Below are 25260 nucleotides of genomic sequence, written 5' to 3' on the forward strand. Positions count from 1 at the left end.
TACAAAACGAAGTAATTTACTAAATTATTTAAATGTAATTATTAAATTCAAATAATTTATTCAAATTAATGTTTACAGTGAATTAATAATTTACTCAAACTGACTAAATATATATTGCCAATAACTCACCTTAGACAATAATTTCCCTAAGTATGTACACTACACAAATATTTTTAAGAATTTTTAATTCACCAAAAGGGGATTTTTCGTGTTCCAAATGTTGTATGTTACTAGTGACCAGACTGACTTACTACAGTTGAAATTTTGCCAATATCTTCCTCATTGTACATACAGTATATAATCATTCTTAAGAAATTAATTCACAAAGTTTTTCTTTTTTCTTTTTTTTTCCTAGTGACTAGACTCACTTACTATAGGTGAAATTTTGCTAATACCTCCCTTAATGTACAAAGTACATCAATATTTTATACTACAACCTTTGGAAAATGAACAATTCCTTTTGAGGTCTTTTTTTGTTTTTGTTTTAAAAATGAAAAAAGTTAATTGTACATACAGTAAGGGAGATATTGGCAAAATTTCACAACGTACTACAACCTGTAGAACATGAAAAACCCTTTTGGTGAATTACTGTAGTTTTTTTTACCAACAATTACCAACATTAATAATAACGATCACACAGTTGTTTTGTATCTAGCAATGTACTACAACCATTGGAACATGAAAAAAAAACCTTACCAGGGATCTTTTATATGTAAATAATTGTGTACTGTGCATACAGTATATATATTGGCAAAATCTCATCTGTAGTAAATCACTGTGAGCAATACAATCTTTACAATTTGACTGTGTTATTTTAAACGATATTTAAATACATTGGACATTTTAACCCAGTTGGTGGAATTGTCAGACGGCCCCTTGGGTGCGTCTCAGGTTTACATTTGCTGCACAAATACACCTAGGCGGTTTTGAACTCCTTTTTTATGTTGATATAAAGTGGTTGCTTACTGTTAAAACTAATCGTGGTATTGATATCTTTGTAGGACTGTCGACTATAGATCAGTGGTAAGGGAAAGCAACGAAAATGCAGCGCGTTGCATTCTTCTGACCTCATTTGCATGCCTGCATATAGTTCGCATAATCATCAATAAAGTGTATTCTGAGATCTGAGGTCTTATATCACTGTATTAGTTCACTGTGGTGAGTTATGCGTCGTTGGGGAATCCTGGAGTGTGACGTATGAGGGGAACCCCAGTATTACAGCACAGCGTCACACAAGCCATGATACAGAGTTACAGAAACTAAACAACCAAAAGCAATATGTGTCTTACTCAGATGTAATGTTAGTTCTGTACTTCAGCGTTGGGTCAAAGAGCATTATAATCTCCTTTGTGGTAGAGAAAGCTGCTTATATGTAGGCTACGGGAAACAGTGAAAATGTTGAATTAAACATACACACAATCAGTGTTTCCACATGTTTATACTGGCCCCGATAATCAAAACTTCTAGCGCTAGCTCCATTTCTGCAAATCAGTTTTTGTAAATGAGTGACTTGATCCACATATGGCCTTCATCAACAGCCGCTTGCGCCACCTGCTGGTGAGCGACTGACATCAGCTGGAGATCATGCATTGGTGCTCTACTGCTATTCCTGCGGTTCCCGGATGTGCAACACTGAATTTTCTGCCGAAGTTTAACCACTAAATTTGTGGCAGCGAATTTGGAAAGTGAAATAAAATGACTGAAATTTGCCTGTCGAATATTATACATCGTATTTTTAAACAGATTGAATATTTTGGAAGTGAATTCTTGAAGGTGAATATGAATTATTGAATTTTTAATTATGAAAATGTGTGTGAAATATTTTGAATTGAAATATTCACAGCTTAAATAAACAATTATGTTAAATTTCAGGACCTAAAAATGCAAGCCCTGGAAATACAAGGCATTAAAATTCAAGCACTGTTAATTGCAATGCATCTTTTTTTCCGATTTGTGGAATTCAGCATGCTTTATGTTTCAAAAACTATTGTCATTATTCTGCTTCCATAAAATACACTCTCTCACCTTGAGTCTAGACTCTTCTGTCTAGCCAACCTCATAGCTGACTTTTTACAGATATGCGCTCAGCTGTGCTGTATTGTTAGGCCTGCTGGAATCCTGACTATTATTCTCAGGATATAACAGAGTATATGAACCATAATTAGGGAATAAGACTAACATTATCATAGTTTTCTCTGCCTCTGCCTCACAAGCTTCTGTCCTGATAAGATCCAGCCCCACCAACAATTCCCATTATCCCCCACCTATAATAACTCATCTTTTCTGAGAAACTGTATCTGATGTTTGTCATTCCATAAGCCAGCAGATGAGGGATGAGGGATGAGGGATATTTCCCTGAACACTGCTTGGATCGAGACAATTACCAATCATACTATTACCAACTATAATATGTTATTTAATAACACATTAACAAGTGACTATTACACTTTTATATAACTTTATATACTTTGGCCCAGACAATTTAAAGGGGTGGTTGACTTTTTTCTAGGCTTGATTGCGTTTATGGGGTGAAGTCTAAAATGTGTTGATGCTTTGCTTAAAAAAAATAAATAAATAAATAAAAAATAATAATAATTCTCTCACATAATTTACCTTTATTATACACCGCTCTGTCCCTTCTCTTATGAACACTCTGATGACTTCCTGGTTTTAGGAAGCCCCTCCCTCAGAAATACGCAGTGGGCTCAGACTGGTTATCTGGCCCAGTGTGTTGTGATTGGCTAAACCACCTATTGCAGCCCAGAAATGTCACGCCCCTCACCTCAGCATTCTGGTTGTATTGTAATCAATTGTGCCATTAATATTGCTCATCAATTTGAGCGCAAATGAGACCCAGACAATATTAGTGAAGAGGATTGTGCAGAACCTGTGCAAGTACAGCTCTTACAGGACATTTCACAATTGTATGTTTTTTGTTTGTAGTTGTCTCATACTTTTAGATACACTGTTATTTGTAAATGCTACTCGCACCGACCTCAGCGGAGGATGCTGCACGCTGTGTATCAGTCCGGGACGGCCCAGGAATGGGCATGAGGTTCTGGGAACGGCTGACGAGACCTGTGAAGTCTCCTTGATCGCCGCTCCGAGAGAACAGTGAACGGGCTCCACAGCGAACTTCACTCTGGAGGATGAGCCTCTCAAGTACAGAGCCCGATTGATATATTCCTCCAGTGACTCCTCAGGGTGCCAATAAGGCATAAGGGACTTGAAGGGCTCGGCTAGGCCTCCCCAGAAACAGATCAAGTCAAGTCAAGTCACCTTTATTTATATAGCGCTTTTAACAATACAGATTGTGTCAAAGCACTTAACAGTATCAAATTAGAGGATAGAGTGTCAGTAATGTATAATGATAAGATTAAACACTCAATTTTCAATTTTCAGTTAAAGGCATTTCATTATTGAATTCAGAGATGTCATTGTCTAGCTCAGTTTAGTTTAAATATTATCTGTGCAATCAAATCGGCGATAATCGCTAGAAATTAGCGCAGTAAGGGAACTTATGAAACATAACTTATGAACTTATGAAACGATATGACCTGGAAGAAATAACAGATTCATGAGACCAAATATTGCCTGTTAGATTTACCCAAAACAAATTTTACCTCATGTTTAACCACTACAGAGACAACAGAGCCAGTGGCGAGTGTCAGAAGGACGCCCGGTGACCACGTGGAGCTCACGTCTCCGAAATCGGCGAAACAAATTTTCAAATAGGCGCTCTCTTTAAAACTCAAATCTGCGGTTTATTTATAAACAACTACATTCTCGCCTGAAATACTCTTAGAACTGCATTTCATGACACAGTAACAGTAATATTTTTAAAATTATGCGGGTTTTCTCCTCCGCCATTACGCTCGCTGATTGGTGCGAAATGCATTCTGGGATACCTGACTACCTCAAGTTCGCACAAGTCACCTCTGCATGCATTCTTGATAAAGGGGGCGGAGCAAGAACACATCCGGGGATTTGAACTGTACTTGGCTAGATGTGAACAGTACTTGGGCGACGACTGATGACGTTTTACAAGTTCACAAGAACAGACAAGAACGCATATTGAGAAACGGACACATCTCTGTTTGCATTGAACTTTCAGCAACGTAACTTTGCAGATATTGTTTATGCTCAAACAGCAACATTACACACTAACTAAAGTTAAAAAAGTGAAATCAACCACCCCTTTAAGCCATACGCAGTCTGGTTCCTCCCAAGATTTCTTCCTCATCCTGCTTTAATCTTCAGGAGGTTTTTCTTGCCACAGTTGGCTTAATCACTCTGAGCATATGGCAATGTCCTCAGTGCAGCTGCTTTGAAACGATTTAAATAAAATTGAATCAAACTGAAACTGTGCTTGCTGATTATGTTGTGTCTTTGGTGCAGTTACCCGTAAACTGAAACAGGCATATAGTAGGATGGTAGGGTACTTGTGCTCAGTATCTCCACCGGCATCATAAGTGAATTTAGTCCATTATGACAACAAATAACTCAAGGATAACATTACAAGCAGTTGAAGGCTGGCTGTTTTTTCTCTCACAGAGATCACAACATTGCTTTGGCTTACAAAAACCACCAAATTGCTGTGTAAACAGGGCATGTGCAAACTAACTTCTAACAAGAGTCTCTGTAGAACATCCTCAGAGAACAGGGAATTAACTCCAACTAATAACGAGGTCCACAAGCTTTTCACAACATTATTGATAAAAATCTGCTTGTGATATATCATCCTCATGTCGTTGCAAATCCCTTTACTTTCTTTTGTGCTATGTAAAGAAATAAAGTTGAGGTTTGGATTGACATGAAGGTGAAGATGATGAAAATTTCAAAATGTAAGAACAAAAGCAAATATAGCTGCAAGCAGCGATGGCGGGCCCAAGCCGTGTGCAAACACCACCCCGGTGGCATCAGGAAAACTGTGCCCAGCGGGCACATGCATTACAGTAACCTTCTGGCAGTCTGGTTTTGATGGATACAGCAATGAAAGGGTTAATCAAAACTATCAAGACATTGAGACACACACACATACAAAAACCCATACACACAACAATATATACAATTTTGGTAACACTTTCAATAAGGTTTCAGTTATTAATATTAATTATATTAATTTATAATTAATTATATTTATATTTATGTGTGTGTGTGTGTGTGTGTATATATATATATGCATATATGTAAAAGAATACTGACAGTACAGAACATTTCAGCTGATTTTATGCATTATTTTTCATTCTGATACACAAACAGGCAGATCTGGCAGCTCAGACAAGTCATGAAAATTAAGGTCATGCCTCCATCTGGTGGTCATCCTTGGTATTACACTCTTGGTATTAACTAACATTAAATAAGGTTAATAAATTATTTTAAAATATATTGTTCCTTTTTAGTTCATGTTAATTAATGTAATAACTTATGTTAACCAGAGACCTTAATGAAAATTGTTACCAATATTTTTTATATTCTATAACTATTAAAACAATTTAAAAAATAAGTAAATAAAAAAAATACATACATATATGTGTATATATATATATATATATATGTGTGTGTGTGTGTGTGTGTGTGTTTAAAAGAATACTTGCACTACAGAACCTTTCAGCTGATTCTATGCATTATTTTTCATTCTGATACAGAGACAGGCAACTCATGAAAAATAAGGTCATGCCTCCATCTGGTGGTCATCCTTGGTATTACACTCTTCATCTTTACGTTAACCAAAGAGACATTAATGTAAACTTTTACCAATACTTTTTATATTCTATAACTATTTAAAAAGTATCTAATAATATATATATATATATATATATATATATATATATATATAGATAGATAGATAGATATATATATATATATAGATAGATAGATAGATAGATAATTATGTATATATATATATATATATATATATATATATATATATATATATATATATATGTGTGTGTGTGTGTGTGTGTGTGTGTATGTAAAAGATTACTGACAGTACAGAACGTTTCAGCTGATTCTATGCATTATTTTTCATTCTGATAGAAAGACAGGCAGATCTGCCAGCTCAGACAACTCATGAAAAATAAGGTCATGCCTCCATCTTTTGGTCATCCTTGATATTACACTCTTCACCTTTAAACCAATTTCAGTGATAGTTTTAATTGTTTTGTGGTCCCAGAGCATGATACATTTTTGAAAGTAAGCATGTTTCCTCAGAATGATTTGTTATATTTATGTAAAAAGTTTTGAAGTGTTTGGAAAGTGCACTTTAAAGATATAAGAAAATTACTGCTATTTGTTTTACTGTTACTTTAATAAATCACCATTACCACACCGTTCGAGATATCCTAAATCCGTCCGCAATTTAAACTCTTCAGTATATTGGCATCATGTTGACAAAGTTTGGTGTGAACTACTTGTTTCTGCTTGGAGGAGTATGAATTTATTTACGGCCTGTTTTCTCAAAAAACAAATATTAAAATAAATATAGCCGACTTCCTGTAGGTCGTAGCTAATGACTGTGAATTAGAAAGTTGTCCGGCATAATAAGAACAATTTATGTACCAAGTTTGATGTCTGTAGCTAAAACTAACCCTCCCACTTTTGTGAAAACGACACATTTCCTGGTGCCAGTTGGTGGCGCTATAACTTTACTCATAATAGTCACATCTATTCGATCGGCATCGTACAACGAACAAACCCCTGAAGTTTGATCAACATCAGACAATTTATGTGGCTGTTATTAGACTTTGTGTCTCTCATTTCTCGCCATAATTTCATCGCCTCGCCACGGGCAAACCGTTCGAGATATCAAAATCCCTCCGCAATTTAGCATCCCCAATGTCTTGAGATCATGTTCACCGAGTGTGGTGGCAATCGGATGATAGTCCTCAGAGGAGTATATCAAATTCCAGAGCATACGCTTTTGAAAGAACCCTGAATAGCTGACTTCCTGTTGGGCGGAGCCTATGACATGCATTGCGAAAGTTGTTCGGCTCAATGAGATCTATATATGTACCGAGTTTCATATGAATACGTGCAAGTATGTGTGAGCTACACATCAAGTTTTCAGACCGTGTTGTAGGCGTCGCCGTAGAGCCCCCGTGCCACGCCCGGGTCCCAGCCTTGGCGGCGTCCTAATGACCGCAGATTCCAACGTGTGTGTAAATTTTCAAGAGTTTTTGAGCATGTTAAGGCGTGTATGTTAGTCGAAAAAAAAAAAAAAAAAAAAAATAATAATAATAATCCTTAGTAAAACAAGAGGGCCTGCGCCATTCTGGCTTGGGCCCTAACAAGATGATAATGCACATCTTCACAGCTCAAAGTTTTCAGTGTCCATTTTCTGTTGTGTGATGTAAACATTTAAGTAACCTTCTTAAAGACTTAAGTTTTTTTAATTAAGCATTGTTAAGGAATTCTAGTAGCAGAGCTTTAAATAGATCCAGTCAATGCCAAATGTGACCCTAGACCACAAAACTTATTTATACATCATCTGAAAGCTGAATAAATAAGCTTTCCATTGATGTATGGTTTGTTAGGCATACAATGTATTTTTGGCTATTGCTACAAATATACCCCAGCAACTTAAGACTGGTTTTGTGGTCCAGGGTCACAAATCATTTGGAGTTAGCATTATGAGTGAGTCGAATGAAGTTGGAATTAATTCAGATTTATAAAAGAAGTGCTTTATATTCGTGTGTAACAATACACACATACCCCCTCAAAAAAGGAGGACGCCTATGTCATGCTGGAACAGCTACTTCAATGTTTTACACCATTTACATCTGCAGGTGTGTTAGAGGTCTTGCGGGGTCGCCGTGTGCATAAATTCAAATGCTGGGAATTCCTGACTGACCAGATAACTGATGAAACCTCTTGGATAAACATCAAACATCTTATTTACAGCCGTGCTCTACCATCTTTGACTTGATTTTCCCAGGCATTATAGATTGACATGAAAACTTCCATGGAAATACTACAAGCAAAAACATCTGGATTACATATTAACAAACTAAAATCCTTCTATGGTAATATGAATATCATTTCCGGAAAACTCATTCTTAAAAGTTTAGTGCAGGAGAGAACATGTGGCCAAAGCTTAGATTAGTTGATCATTTAAATTCATTTGAAATCAAATAAACTAATAAACTGTGATTGTACATTCTAATAAATACTGGGTTAAAAACAGCTCAATCTTTTGGCAACCCAGCGCTTGGACAAACCCAGTGCTGCATGGGTTGTTTTGACAACCAGCTGCATTGGGTTTAATGTTAGACACAACATGCTGCTGTTTTATTTAACTCAACTATTGTTTAAAAATGACTATACTGCTTAGATATGATTAACTCAAATGGACTGGAAATTAAAATCCCACACACAATAACTGCAGAAGCACACTGTAATCAAAAAGGTGAAAATTTATGGATAAGTAGAATCACCCAGAAATGGACAAACATAAAAAGCAACACATACACATGTGCATGTGAGTTAGAAAAAAGTTCAGAAAAGAATGGCAACTCAGCGATTAAATGAAATTGTTTAAGAGTTTAATACTGAATATCTTACATTTAAAAACAAATTTGACCAGTTATGTCTTTTTTTATTTCTCCCACCAACAAACTCACTATTATAAATCTCTCTGTGTAAAGAACATTAACCAGATGCAGATGGGGTTAAATGCCTCTTTCTCTGAAGAATGGCATTTGTTTTGTATTTCTTTGTTTCATTTTATTTTGTTCTTCTGAAGAAAAATCACAGGTGAATGCTTTTGACCAGTACAGATTTGCACAGAAGTCATTAACTCTTCTAATTTATTAAAACGTTTTATTAGTGATATGTAGACAAATAACCCAATCAGTATAGTTGTTACATGTCTGCCTGTCTGTGATCCCCGTTTTCCTTATTTGGTTTAGTTCCCGCCCTCATTAGTTAATTATCGTTTGATTGTCTCCACCTGAGTTTGATTATGTTGTTTTGTTCTTTTGTTCTCTCCCCTTTATAAGTCCTGAGTTCTCCCTCTTTTGTGTCGGTAATTAAGTTTAATAAAACGGAAAAGTGAGTTGAAGCCATTTGTTCTCTCATCATTCTCTCTTATCGACTCAATCTACGCCACAACCACACATCCGCGTAACAATAGTGTCATGATAGAATAATTTATCCCAGACAACTAATCAAATTGTGGGTCAATTCTGGTCAGATGTCTGGCCCATATCAAGCACAAGACTTTCCCTCCAATGTACACACCGTAAATTGTTCCTGGATCACGGACGAACAGGAAACATTCCTGATTCATTTTCACATAAAGAAAGTAAAAAGCAGTAAATTACAGACAGATAAAAGTCTTTGTTGTGTTCTCACTTTTGCCAAATGAACTGAGTAAGTGAGTGAAAGATGTTGGAAGATGTTTCTCTGCCATCAAGACTCTAAGCCAAGACTTCTTTGCTTACGTTTCCCTGGGAGTCCAGCAACTGACAGTATGTTCTGAAATATTCTCTCACTGCGCTTCTATCCGGGTCGTCTGTTCTTCTGAAACACTAGAAGACAAACAACCTTGCATGACAACCCCTCGGTTGAGGGACGCCCCCCTCACAGAGACGTGCTCAGACACGGGCTGCTCAGATTCCAGCAGGCCCCCATCCTGCCTCAGAAAACACCCTGAGAACAGACTGAGCTCATCTACTGATCTGCACAACATGCTCGACGCATTCACATCATTCCTTACTAAGATACGGCTCAAATTGGTGGACCAGTCATCCAAAAACCAACTAGTTTCTTAGTGAACCTACTGAGATTCTGTTCATTTAGCAGCTTTAAATGAAGACAAATAAGAAGGAGCATCTCTACAATGTGTTTAAAGCATCTTCATCGACACGTTTCAAGACAATTATAATGAAAGAACTTGCCCCCTGTTACCAGTGTTTATGCTGAATTTGTTGGATTCCTTAGTTTTGTAAGAGCTAGAGGTGTCCCTGATTAAGAATTTTCATAGTCGAATCGGACTTTTCAAATCTTGCCGATAGTCGACTGACTGTCGAATCATATGTTTTGGGGGCGGGGGGGCAAAATACATTACCAAGAGTCAAGTCATCGACAGTCATCACTGACGTTAACACACAGGGAAACTGTAGCGGACGCCTCGCAAATACAAACGGGGTAAATAATGTTATATGTTTTGATTAAAAGATAGTTAACAGTAAACGTCAGCGAAACCCTAAGAATTCACAACATTGTTTTACAATAGTGCTCTCTTGATTAAAATCATGATTAAAAATACGTTTTATTGTGCAGCCCTAGTTCCAATCATACTACAATATCCACAGTATAGTAACATCTATCATTTGAAATACATGTCGACAATTTCACTGCACTGTACCAGAGACATAACATTGCTGGCACCACTTATATTATAGTGAATGAGAGAAGCTAAAACACCCTACAGTGGCAGAAAGTAGGTCCCACCTTCCAAATAAAAGAGCCAATCACCAATATAGTACCAAAGTAACCACAGAAACAGCCATAAAGTGTGCTCAGCCTCTGCTCTACACCAAAAACAGAACAATGTTTAAAAAGAAAATAATTATAAAAATGATGTATGATGCCATTCATTTTAGACTGCATTGCTGATTTAAAATGTCATTGAAATATTAGTTTTTTTATTAGTTAGAGTTTTTTTTCTTTTTAGTTTTAGTGTTTCCCAATATAATTAAAGAAAAGAAAAATAGCTTCTGAATTTTCCAAGATGGATGTCGAGTGAACTGACTTGCTTCAGAAGTGATGATAAAAATTTCAACAATTTCAGTAAAAAAAAAAGCAAAAATTGTAGCAACAGCCAAAAATACATTGTATGGGTCAAAATTATTGATTTTTATTTTATGCCAAAAATCATTAGGATATTAAGTAAAGATCATGTTCCATGAAGATATTTTGTAAATTTCTTACCGTAAATATATCAAAACTTCATTTTTGATTAGTAATATGCATTGCTAAGAACTTCATTTGGACAACTTTAAAGGCGATTTTCTCAATATTTACATTTTTTTTCTCCCTCAGATTCCAGATTTTCAATTAGTTGTATCTCAGCCGAATATTGTCCAATCCTAACAAACCATACATCAATGGAAAGATTATTTATTCAGATTTTAGATGATGTATGAATCTCAATTTCGAAAAATTGACCTTTATGAATGGTTTTGTGGTCCAGGGTCACAAATGTCTTAATTTCTTCATTTTCCCATGTTAAACCAGCTAACTTTTATTTTGACAGAAAACTGACCTTGACGACAGCTGCTGTTTTTAATAATAATTTTATAATCTACTTTTTAATAACAACATTTGTGTTAATAACATGCTCTTGCCTTACCAAATTCACTACGGTAACCGTATAATAACGGTTTGTTTTTAAGTGTGTTGTTGGATTTGGTGGTTAATAGCATGCTTACGTCATTTGTTCTTGCATGTTCACATTATGCCAGTAAATGTCAGACTACTACAGCCATCATTTGCACTAGATCTGAAGACACTGCAACAGTGTAACACAGTTTATTTCTTGTATTTTTCATAGACAAAATACACCATGTTATCAAAGTTGCCTGGTGGCTTATCAGAGAGTGAACTAGAGAACACAGGGTTGTGCATCAGACAAAACAAAGCAGGTTTGCCATAAACTACCTATTGTACTCCATGAGCTCCAAGCCTCAGACTTCCTCTCGGCAGGGAACATGTAAGATGCAATACTTTACATTGTCTAATAAAACAATGTAAAACACACACACACACACACACACACACACAAATCAGTTTAGGAGGAAAGCGCACAGCAATCTTCTAATCCAACAAGACTGGACAGCAATCGAGCCTTTGGTGATTATTACATAATGAGTAATGTTTATTGTCAGTTGGAGAACAAAAAGCCACAACAGACTGTTCATAGATTGTTACTGTATTTAAATGGGTTCGTGACTCATTATCTCATTGTCTCATGGAGTTGTGCCATCTTGGCCACATGTTTGAGAGCTGAACTCATATAAAAGAGCTTGGACTGATTAACAGCAGCATTCGGCAGCAGTGACTTTCACAACCAAAAGCACACAACACATGCGAGATGTGTTCAGAAAGAGGGCAAGATGGATGCTATGGTTCATAATGCAACATAACCATAACAATGCCTACGGTCAGCTCAGTTCTGCAGTCCTCAAAAGCGCACAAGCATAAACACTGATGCAAACTCTTCAAGGGTGAAAATGGGACAGATGCAAGCAAGGACAATTAACAGCTTAAATGTGGATTATTAATATTGCTAATAATAATAATAATAATAACAACAATAACAATAATAGGTAACACCTTATTTCGATAGTCCACTTTAGACATTCTACTAACAGTAAGTAACTTTGCAACTACATGTCAACTAGCAGTCATTAGAGTATTAGTAGACTGTCTGCTTAATATCTTCTAACACTTTGATGGGTTCACAACATACAACATACTGACTATCAGAAACTTTGCAAGTATATGTCAACTTATTCTACTAACCCTAAACCTACCCTACTGAGAGTTAGTAGACATGTAGATGCAAATTAATGATAATTAGTTGACATGTAGTTACAAAGTTACTTCTAGTTCGTAGAATGTCTAAAGTGGACTATCAAAATAAAGTGTAACCTAATAATAGGAAAAAAAAGACAATTACTATCATTATTATTATTATTAAAGCAATAATAACATGCTAATAGTAATATTTTAAGATTATTGTTTTATTATTATTATAAAATAAATAAGAAATACATTACTATAGTAGTAATATTATATGTAAACTAACAGAATGTAAACTACAAACAATTTAATAATTATTATTTTTATTTTAACAGTAAAATTACAATACCAAATTTAAATCCATTTCCTTTCAAATGTTAAACCATATAGAGCTTTTATTTTTTTTGTTTTGTTTTTGTTTGTTTGTTTCATAAATCCGAAGAGCTTTAAGAGCTTAAGCTTCTCTTTTGATGACAACAGATTTATAAGCCATTATTATTTTGACTGGTTCGATAGTTAAGTTTTGTTTTTATGTTATTGAAACATGAGTTTGGCAAAGCGAGTTTGAGCTTTCCCCTCTAAATTAAACACAGAAAATATTTAATTTAATTCAGCTGCCTGAATGCATTCCCAAGACTGTTGTCGAGTTGCTGACTGTTGACAACAGATTTATTTATTCCATTTCAATGGGTTTGATTGTGTGTGTGGGTTTTTTGGGGGGGGGTTCCATTTGATTCGGTTTTCCTTTTTTCTTTATAGATTTGCACATATTTATATTACATTGATTGTGCCTTCTCGAGACAACATGAGTGCAAACCCTTAGCATCTGACAATGTGAAAAAAAAAAAAAAAAAACCCTGCATGGATAAGCAATTCTTATAATGGTGAAAAATAAGCAACAAACTATTCTGAAAAGTGTTGACTTATTTCATAGTAGTACCGCCGAAGAGTGACTGTGCTGACACTATATGGACAAACAGAAATGTGACCCAATAGCAGGACAATGCATGTCAACAGAAAACAGGATGTGGTCTTGGTCCTTGTAGGCTCACGTCCAGCTTAATGATATCACAGAGGAAATTCCGCACTTCAGATATACGATAAACAGCAAGAGCAACACAATAACACAACCTGACACAGATACAGCAAGAGCAGAACCTGACACAGACTGACACAATAATCCTGTAACGACTGGCATATCAAACAAAACCTTCTGTTTTGAAATGGAACCATTTATTGAAACTCTAAAAAGAATATACAAGAAGTCTGCATTTGTGATTTCTGTTAGGCATCGTATTTGATACATCAGGCTTTTATGGCTCATATAGTATGATAAAGTGAGAATATGGAACGAGCTCGAGGAGGAAAAAAACACCTCAGTTTTATTCAGAGACACAAAAAAATATTTGGTGCAGATGCTGATATTTATGTGGCCAAAAAGATGAAATTCTGATGCTTGTAATGTAAATGAATGAATCTTTATACCAGTATTAAGGACTACTTACATTAAATGATATAAATATCAGTTGTCAGTCTATTTCACAGACAGGGCTTAGACTAAGCCAGGATTAGGCCATAGTTCAATTAGGACATTTAAGTAGTTTTTATAAATGTGCCTTAGAAAAAAAAACATTACTGGTGTGCATCTAAAGACAAAACAAAGGCGCTGATATATTTTAAGATCAGTCAGGGCAAATTTCTGCTTAGTTTGATGATCAAAACAATGCAATACAATGATGACTGAAAGATGAACAAATAAACATTCCTCAAAAGCCATATTTGAGACTCGCTGATTTTTCTAATAAATGATATCTGGATAATCAAGCAAAGATGTGTTCATCTGGAAATATTGCTAACAATATCAAAGTTATTCTTATGTTTACTTGCGCAAAAAGACAGGTGAAGCACAAGCTGAAGGTCGACGTTTGTACAATTACACAAAAGAGCTTATACTTGCTAAAACAATCCATCAATCAGAAGGTTAAACTTTATATGGTTAAAAGATGCTCTTCCAAAGTCACTTTTTAACATTCAGCATGGATTCAACCTGATATATGGACTGAAAAGGCCACACAAACAGCTGGCCAGACAACGTGAACATGTGTTTGTCATGTACAAAACATTCAGCGCAATAAAACAAATAATTTACGGTCAAACGAAAGCTTCAGATGGACTGCCAAGAAATGATTTAGGGAATCGCTGATTGACTGGCCAAATAAGAACGAGGCTTAATTTATGTTCTCGCACAGCGCATTATTAAGCATAGACACTCTGCTCATAGAGGTCCTCAGTCTACATCAGGGCTCACTTTCAGCTTCTTAACATTGAAATAGTGTAGCAAACTCTCAGCACACCACAGCACCGGCACAGGAAGAGAGGGCCAGGAGTGCTTTTTTAATAACTAACTGGGCCCATATCTCCTCTGTGCAAATGAGCAAAGCTTTAGGGATTTGACTGGCTTTGCATTCCACAATGGCACTGAGAACGAATGGCTGACAAAACCTGACTGCAGCAAATTCCACACAATGCCGCTTCCCTCTTCATTACTAACTCACTCGGACTCAACGGATCCTCTCTGAGAAAACCAACCGATGGAAGAGGAAGGACAAATTGTTCAAATTCAAACTGTTAATCTTCTTAATTACATTTTTAAACATTTACGTATTTACAATATTTCCATTTTACAAGTAGATAAACTGTAGGTAGCCTAGACTAGTTACAAATTGTAAAAATATGGTCGTCATACTTAAAAATCTTTAGATGTTACTTTAACTACTTTAGACGTTGTGTTTTCAAGGAATATGTTGAGATGTAGTGAAGTCAGTCTGTACCTGTTTGCAAGCCATGAAAAATAACTAATATATTTTAAGGAAATTATTTTGCCATCTCAACAATTAGCTCTTTTGCTTTGACATTTCTACAGGTAAATGTGACATATTTTAAACCATTTTATATTGTAAGAGTACAGCTTATCTTTGGTTAATGTTCAGTTGATACCTGGAGATTATGATGAAAATGTACACTAGCACAATCTTTCAATACAAGTGAGCAATTTCAAAGGCGCATTCCTGTTACATTCTTGAAATGTTTAACACAGGGTATCTTTAAGACTTTTTAAGATCTGCACAAATAAAATTAATACCACACAGATTTTTGTGCCAATACTAGTAAAATCTCTATATATTCAATGTGTTAATGTACTTAGTTTTTCCTTTCTGTGACGAGGCGACCACAAGCCACGGGAGTTTATGTTGAACTAAATGCCAAATACAGTACATTGTGTAACCAAAATACCAAAATCCAGAAAAAAAAAAAAAAAAAAAAAGTTTTATGCATATGATGCTTGGCCTATTGGTTAGATAGTCGGACTTGTAATCCAAAGATTGCGAGTTCGAGTCTCAGGTCCGGCGGGAATTGTAGGTGAGGGGAGTGAATGTACAGCGCTCTCTTCACCCTCAATACCACGACTGAGGTGCCCTTGAGCAAGGCACCGAACCCTCAACTGCTCCCCAGGCGCCGCAGCATAAATGGCTGCCCACTGCTCCAGGTGTGTGTTCACAGTGTGTGTGTGTGTGTTCACTATGGATGGATTAAATGCAGAGCACAAATTCCGAGTATGGGTCACCATACTTGGCTGTATGTCACATCACTTTCACTTAATTACAATCAAGACTGAAATACATTGGGTCTCTCATTTTGAAATGACCTTGCTTTACTACTTCCAGCTGCTCATTCACACATAAGCACTCTTACAACCATCATATTTCACAAAAAAAAACACAATAGAGTAAACACTCATAATTCATCAAAACATTAGAAGAAATCATTTTGCACAAATGCATGGTGTTCATTGATTGAAAACTGCTTTGAAAGCTCAAGTCTGTAAAACACACAACAGTGGTGAATTTTTGCTTTGAATGTGCACCGATCCCATTTATTTATTTATTTATTTATTATTGTCCATGGCTCGAGCACAGATCTACAAGTTCAATTTTGGACATACCTCACAGTCATTCCATCAATGCACCAGTGTATATTAGGGATGTGCATCTCCATAACTGAGGCCGATGCGATACGCATCCCGATGCATAGCCAACGATACGATACACTGAAGATACATATGAAGCAGCTACCGATGCGATACGATTCACCCCTAATAAGATGCAGTGCGATCCGATTTCGATTCGATTCAACACAACACGGTTCGATGCAATACGATGTAATGGAAAAAATATGATTCCTTTTATTTCTTTGTTTCAGACAGACAGCAAATCATTAATTAACTTGTGGGTCAATTTTACCAGAGAGTGCCTTTTAACCCTCACAATACTCAAAAATGTTGGTTTTAATTTCCCATTCGCTTTATGTCATATCATAAATAGCAGACACTCAAGTTCTATAGAAACATATTAGCTGAGCTCCCACACATTTTTTTTTTTTTTAGATAATTATGGGCCATAATTCGAAGCATAAACCATAAGATATGTCCACCCTGTCATGTATGTATCATGTATGTGTCATGAGTCTAAATGGGTAGACATTGAGCTTCAATTAGCATATTAGCTTACAACAAACTGTGACTAGCTAAATATTTAGTCTGGTTGATGAAGAGAATTTGGTATATTTAAACTTACATATTTTAAAAATGCTGTATTCTAATCACTTCTGGCATATTTTATGGCGACAGGGTGGACATGTTAAGCTTTGGCAAAGCAAGTAAGCAAACTCAGATGAAGAATATTTGTCAATTGAAAAGTCACCAACTTATTCACCTCAGCTGTTGAAATTCCTGCCACCGAAGAGACAAAAAATCTGTTGTCCTGATGTCACTAAAGTGGACGGCCTTTTCTTAAAGGGGCAGATTCCCCAATACGACAGGGTGGACAACCATTCAACGGACATAGACAAACTCTTCTTTTTATTAAATAAAAAAAAATAATAATAATATATATAAATAATAATATATATATATATATATATATATATATATATATATATATATATATATATATATATATATATATATATATATATATATATATATATATTTTTTTTTTTTACCAAATGATCAATACACTCAAATTGAGTAATATATTATTTACCAAAATATTAATAGGATATAAAATTTAAAAACAATTTGTTGATTTGACAATATTACAACTATCATTCAAATTTAGTGAGCAGTGCATGGGACATAGCAAAATAACAAGTGTCCTCTAATACAAACCTAACAGACCACTCAGATCATTAGGATCGAGTCAGTTAGAAATACCAAGGGTTCACACAAAACAAGGGGAGTCTGCTTTTAGCTATTATGCCGCCCGCAGTTGGAACCAGCTTCCAGAAGAGATCAGATGTGCTAAAACATTAGCCGCATTTAAATCCAGACTCAAAACTCATCTGTTTAGCTGTGCATTTGTTGAATGAGCACTGTGCTACATCCGAACTGAGTGCACTATGTATAATCACTTTCTATTCTTAAATGTTTTAAATTCTTTTTAAATCAATTTTTAAATCACTTTGTTTTTATTGTTGTGATTATTATTATTTTTAATTTCTTGTTATTATTATAATTTTTAATGACTATTTCACTTCCTTTTATGTAAAGCACTTTGAATTACCACTGTGTATGAAATGTCCTATATAAATAAACTTGCCTTGCCTTACAAATCTAAACAAAAAATCTAGAAAATGTATCTAAAGAGCCAAGTAATGCTTTTGTCATGAATATAAAAACTTAGCCTAATATAACACACCCTTTCATAATAATTTTTATGTTAAGTTATCAAGGCAAATGAGTTATTTATGTACAGGACACCAAAAGGCACCCTACAGTGATATTGACCCTTGTGTCTTCTGACTTTTAACGCCTCGAGGCCTGTTTCATATAACAAGCTTACCAAATAAGCCAGGCTTATTTCAGTTTAGTTCATTGTCAAATTATTTGGTTCCATAAAGCAAATTTAACATAGATCAAGCTCAGTCACTGTGAAAGCTTATGCTGGAAAACTAACCAGGCTAACTGTAAGGCTAAACTGAGCTCCTCTAACACTGACCAATAGGAACGCAATGATATTACCACTGACTCTCTCACATAATGCTATAGTCACTCTCTGGTTTTATGACAGCTGCACCTTATAGTTAGCGGAACAGATAGCAGATCATTAGAACATTACAATCTAAAATTGCTCTTTAAAGCATTAAAATCACAAAATTAAAAGTACATTTTAACTGCTATAAGAAACACACATTAACTCATCTGAGCTTCGTAATTAGGACTGTATTAGCTTACATTTTATTTACCCATTACAATAGTCCCTTTACAGTTACTGCTATCATAAAAATACACTTATATGTAGGTTTAAAATTCTACAAAAGGCACTTTTAATGTCCAACAACAAATATTTTAGCAAAATGCATATTTTAGCCAGAATTATTGCACTCTGTCTGTTTAGCGCGCATGCACGCAGCAGCGGCTCGTTCACTCGTGTAAGCCTCTCTCACTCCTGACAGCAAAATGGATATATTTGCATGACTTTCTAACATTTACAGGTGAAAAATATATACTCGTGACATATCAGTTATGCACTGAGGAAAACACAATGTCTCAAATGCATTAAACAGCACAAATATATTCGCTGTTTGCCATGGTGGATCGATTTGATCCATGATCGGCATTAAGGGCTGCTTAAGAATAAGCGTCCACAAATTAGATAGATTGTGTGAACTTAATTTATCGTTTATGGAACCACTTTGAGAGAACGCGCTTGAGAAACAATTTTGAGAGGAGAAATCAATCTACATATGGCCTAAAATATTGGTCACAAATTATTGGTCTCTTTATAAACAATAAAAGTATAGCGCATCCACTAGTAATTATATATAAATACATTTTTACCTTTTTTTTTTTTATTTATGTTTACCGATGCAAATGTGTTTACATGCTTTAGACATGTAAAACATCCATGTTTCACATCATTAATGGGTGCTTTAACAATATAATTGTATTATGTGTTACATAAACGCATTATTGACATAAACTAACTGGTGAATGTTTTGGTTATCTGAAGCAGAACCAAAATGTCTGAAAGAACCAGTTTGCGGAAAAGAATAGGATTTCTCTGTTTGCCTGAGACTCGAAATTACAGATAATAATGTTAGAAATAATGTTCAGTTTTTTTTTACACAGACTGATCAGTTCGCTTCATAAGACCTCAATATATCATCAGGAGCCACGGGTATTAATTTTGTGTTGCCTGTTATGTTTATTTTGACTCTCAAAGTGACGGTAATTGTTGACTTCAACTCAAAATCTTCTTTACTGTCCTACTGGGAAAAAAGTCATTACCTATAGCCTACATCCTGAATGCCTGAGGGTAACAGGAAATTTAACATGTTGGGTGACCTATCCCTTTTAAGACTTCTCAATTGATTTTTACCTACTAAATTTAGAACAACAGAACAATATTAAAGATAGTATGGCTATAATTCAAATGTTAAAATAACACTGATGGCGAGACTGAAAAATTGAGAGACATGGAGAATTCATGTAGGGTAACTGCATTCTGGTCCTCAATTTATGAATCATGAATTTATGAAGCCGTTTATCAATGAACCTCTTTTGTACTTTTTCAGCATCTTCTTTCAGAGAACTGGGATGTATAGTCCATTGTTCATCATCTGATCACTTAAATATCATCTGAACCGGCAGTGCCACATATGGTAAAGAGGTAAAGCTTGACAGGATCCTTCTGAGATAGCAGGTGGAAAATAAATGATCCAGCAGCGGAAAGAGTCACTGACGTTCGTTAGATACAGTGTTGAGTCGTGCCAGACTGGAGCAGGATGTTGTTAAGCTCATTTCGGCACTGGAAAAATGAATACTGAACATTCTGTCATAGTGAACTCATGTGAAACAACAACATGCCTTCTAAGCAACAAATTACTGGCAACAGACACTATAATAGGCTTAAGGCTGCCATTTTATTCTAATATGGTCAGAAACACGGCCCAAATGATCGCATTCATTCTGACCGTATCTTAATGCCAATACTTCCACCCCCTTTGTCTGTATTACATAATATATGGTAAGGGGGAGAGGCTCTTTACTGGAAAGCCAAAGATTGACAGCAATAGCAATGCAGATGTGCCAGCGACCGTTTTAACTATCAAGCTGTGAAATGACTGAATTACTTTATTGCTGTTTTGTAAATCAACAGCAGGAAACCAAGACAGAGACTAAACAGTCACACTGAGCCTCATGCTAAGATACTGTGTATCAGTCGATCAGACTGCTCATTAGGATCTGTAGTAGTTAGTGATTGGTCTATAGGCTCATTAAAGCATCGATCTTTGCATTCATGCACGTCTGTGGTTGGTTTACAAAAGTTCAACTCCTGCACAGACATTTTGGGAACAGAACAGCAGTACACCTACAATCCCACTGACTGTTTAGCGAAATGCATTTTAAAGGGATAGTTTTGGGTGAGCTATCCCTTTAAAAAAAAAATTGTATAGATTTTTCAAGACAAGCATACAACAAGCTTAAACGAAGACAGAATCGCTCAATCCGTCAAAACACAATATACTATATAACACAGAATGGCATAAAATTTTGCAAATTTCAGAAGAATAAATCAATAGTAGGGCTGTATACTTAAATCATGAAATGAACTAGTGTCTGTGAATATTTAATCACTAAAAGACTATTTAAATATCTAGTCTGCACATTTCACTTTAGTTTACAACATACTGAAGCAGGCATGAAGCTTATGCTTAAAAAAAAAATTCTACAGAAAAAATCAAATGGATTGTATGTGAAATGTACTTTTAATTTATTGTTGTTAAACGGTTCAAAATGTATGATTTTAATTATTTAAATTGACCAGACATGCTTTTTGATTATTACAATTTCAACAAAATATAAGATTTTTTATTTCAATTAATTAGAGGTGCTTTCTGATTATTACAATTTAATTTATCCATTAAAATGGAATGCTGAAAAAAAATGGGAAAAATTTGGCTAAATAAACAAACAAACAAACAAACACAGCTTTCTCAGGGCCCCATGTTTCTCCCAAAATGAAGAGTAAGGCTTTTTTAAGTCTAAAAAGTACTTCACACAACATTTCCCTATTGCTCAGACACAATGACAGACCTCAAAAGCATAATAACGCACTGGCCTCGGTTCAGGATTTCAGCGACGGCCAGCGCAGTGTTGAAGTCAAGAGGCTTATTATGTTCAGTTTCTGGATGGGCGTCTTGCAGACAGATGTGGAGTTACGCTAATGGAGAGCACTCTGCACCCCTGTTGAGTTTAAGTCACTCCTTTGCAATCAGCCACAAATCTCAATGCAGGCCTCTGTCTGTTTGCAGTTGCACAGATGCATTGTGGGTCTGGAAACAAATGCATACAACTGACACGCGGGACTATTAAAACCAGCCGAGGAATGCATTGCAAATTCAGAGCGATTTGGGATCCACTCTCTCGGTCTCACCATCTCTAAAACACCAGCTCTGAATTTCCAAAAGGTTCAGACGCAGACTGATGGAGTGATATTCAGCATCATTACACATCTGGTCATGAGTTAATACTGTTCCTGTTGAGACTGAAACACAGACGTTGCAGCTTTAACACAGTGACCCACTTCATTAAAGAAGCAGCTGAAAAAAGCCATTATTCATTCATTCATCAGTCAGGAGAGACTGTCTGTGTAACACAATGCTGCTACTGTTGCAATTCCATCAAAGCCCATAAAAAGCCCATCAAAGGCCATAAGAGGTGATACAGAGTGAGCAAAGTTACAGCCCAATGAAAACTGTATTATTTTTTTTACAAATACCAAATTAATTTTTTTCCATTTTAATTTGTCAAAACTCCACTTTAATAATTGGATCAAATTTTAGTAATCAAAAAGTATGTCTAATTCATTTAAATCATGAAACGTATGCAATTTAACATCAATTTATTAGAAGTTCAACAAAATAACATTTGTTTTATTAATCCCAAATGTAATTTTCAAAAATCATATAATAGGCTACATCAATTTAGTAATTTAACCTAGTAATTAGTAATTTAACAATTTATTAATATTTTTTACAATAAGAGACTCAAGAAATGTTCTTTTTTTCAGAATTTGTGTTGCCTTATTTAATCTCAATCAAATGAGAGCATAACACATTTTAAAAAATGAATTAATCTTGTAAATACATAATCAAATGAACTTTTTCTTATTCCTTTTAATTTTTGACAAAGTGCTGTACATTGGTGTAATCAGAGTGCCCTACAAAGTGCATTATTTTCCACCCTTATGTGGGAATAGCCCTAATCCACCAATATGCATTCAGTTACATCCTTGCTATAAAACATGTATAACCCTCAAAAATAACACAAATCAAAACTGTTTGTGATGAATGGGCTCAAAACAAAATCAAAGCACACACACACACACACACGGCGCGATCATGACTCATTTTAACCAACAACTCAGTCTCCACACATAATGAAAAACACACATGCAGAGGTTTTGACCTTTCTTTGCAAAGGTTTTGTTAACCATGTCAGTGCTGCAGTCTGTGAGCTGAACACAGTATGATCCACTCGTCTGGGCCGCCCTGGTTATGACTCAAAACCTAGTGTGCTGCCTATCTAGCAGCATTTTAGTACATAATGGGAACACACAGCATTTCTGTAATGGCCTGTCCCAATACCCACATTTGCAGTCTTTGCATTTTTGTCCACTTGTCTACTTATATGCCATTTTTCCAGTATCTGGCCAAAGTGTTCAAGTAGGCATGAAGACCACAAGCATGTTTGATTACCAGATGGGACACATTTAAAAACTAAAAAAAAAATTTCTATAGAGCTATATTTACAAATTTTGATTTTCAATACCAACTTTAAAAAGTACTTTAAAATGTAACTTCTAAATGTCTATTAAGTAGTCCCTATGACAACACAATGTAGTAATTATGAATCATCTATTAAGTTATACATTCATTATACAGATAAAACACAGATATTCATATCTGCACTATGTAAGCAATTCTAAAGGTATAAACTCAGAATTGCAAGATATAAACTCAGATTTGTGAGATATAAATTCGCAATTCTGAAAAGAAAAGTCAGAACTGTAAGATAAAAATACAATTGCGAGAAGAAGGTAATTTTTATCTTTTTACTACATTACTTGTTTGTTTTTTTAATTTTGTGGCAGAAACAAAACTAGAATTGCACGATGTAAACTCAGAATCGCAAGACAAAAAGTCATAATTCTATAATTGCAACTTTTTATCTTACAATTCATACTTTATTACTAGAAATTCTGGGGGGGGGGGGGGGGGGAGTCAGAATATCAAGAAACAAGTCTGATCGTGAGATAAAAAGTTGAAAGCAATTTATAGGATACACTCAGCATCAAATTCAGTTTAGTATTTAGTGCGTTAACTGCACTGAGCTCTGGCATTTTTTTCTTCAGACCTGGGACAGTCTTGCACACTTACTTTTTCTCGCGTGCACGCGCTCTCGGATGGCCAAGTCCGCAAGTGTGTGTATTGGAACAGGCCCCATGTCATATGCTTCAGTAATTAAGGGCATCATAAGTACGTGCAGCATTTTTGGCCATCAAAGGTGCTTGCAGTATTTAAATCTGGGTGATCAAGCTGACTCGAATCGCACTTACGACGCCCAAAAAGCTGCCTAGGTAGTATCAGGCTTAAAGTTGTGAGACACAACCGCTGTGTCCACGAAACAAAGACTCGTCCAGATGAGGAACGTAAATCACAACAGAGAGCGAAACTCTGCCACTCAAACTCATCTGTACTTAGTATGCAACCGGTATTCGCAACTCCGACTCGATGCAAAAAACATCAACAATAATTATACTGACAACGTACTCCGAGGTGGAGTAGTAGTATGTTTGTAACATTAGATGGAAAAAACAAAGTAGTTAAGCACACAAAAGATATCAATGACAGTTTCTGTTTCTCTCGGAGAAAGAAAAAAAAAGGCTAGTGTACTCACAGGATTGTTGTCTGAGGAAGAACAGCGGGCACTGATTCCAGGTTTAAATGCATACATCTGACAGTGGTACGGAAACATAAACAGCGGCTCGGACATGAGAAGACCCGGTATGGGCCACTGCTGAGGAGAAACACGCCGAGTACACTTAAAAAACAGGGTAAGTTTCGGACAGTCCGCAACGCCATGACCAGCCAGTGCGCCGTGAGAGCGGTGTGCAGGAATCCAGCAGTCCAGTGGGAAGTAGGGCAGTGTTACAGCCCGTGTACTAGACAGCATAAAAGACCAATCAGAGCCTCCTCCATCATGTTCACGGTAAAAGCCCATCCTACTAAACTTTCGCATACTACACACTTCAGAGTACGCGCGTTACCGGCATCAACGTAGTACGTACGAACTAGGATTCTCTATAAAGTAAACCATCAAGTACAGGAGTAGGCTACTATAGGGCAGCGCGGGGACAAACTAACGTGCAAACAAACATGTAACACGTGTGGTTTAGATATTTCCACATATAGAGAAAAAAGTGAGCCAAAATTCTAAAATCTTTTGAAGATATCACTGAACATTTATTTTGCCATAGTAAAAGTACATTTCTGGCAAGTAGACTTTTCATCTCAGCTTTTAGTATTAATTTAAAATGAGACAAATCTGCTATTATTTTAATCTCCAATTTGTTATTTACCAATTTATACAGTATTTGAATGCTTCGC

At 35.7% G+C, this 25260-nt stretch overlaps 1 protein-coding gene across 1 annotated transcript in view; it reads right to left on the minus strand.

Annotated features, from left to right (window-relative positions):
- Window positions 1-24808, minus strand: part of LOC131522919 (peroxidasin homolog) — a 69981-nt gene extending 45173 nt beyond the window's left edge. The window contains exon 1 of the mRNA XM_058748789.1: window positions 24551-24808. Within this exon, the coding sequence (XP_058604772.1) occupies window positions 24551-24735 (185 nt within the window). The 5' untranslated portion in view covers window positions 24736-24808. The remainder of the gene's footprint in view (window positions 1-24550) is intronic.
- Window positions 24809-25260: the final 452 nt, after the last annotated feature.

The sequence above is a fragment of the Onychostoma macrolepis genome, chromosome 17 (assembly GCF_012432095.1).
Source record: "Onychostoma macrolepis isolate SWU-2019 chromosome 17, ASM1243209v1, whole genome shotgun sequence".
NCBI lineage: Eukaryota > Metazoa > Chordata > Actinopteri > Cypriniformes > Cyprinidae > Onychostoma > Onychostoma macrolepis.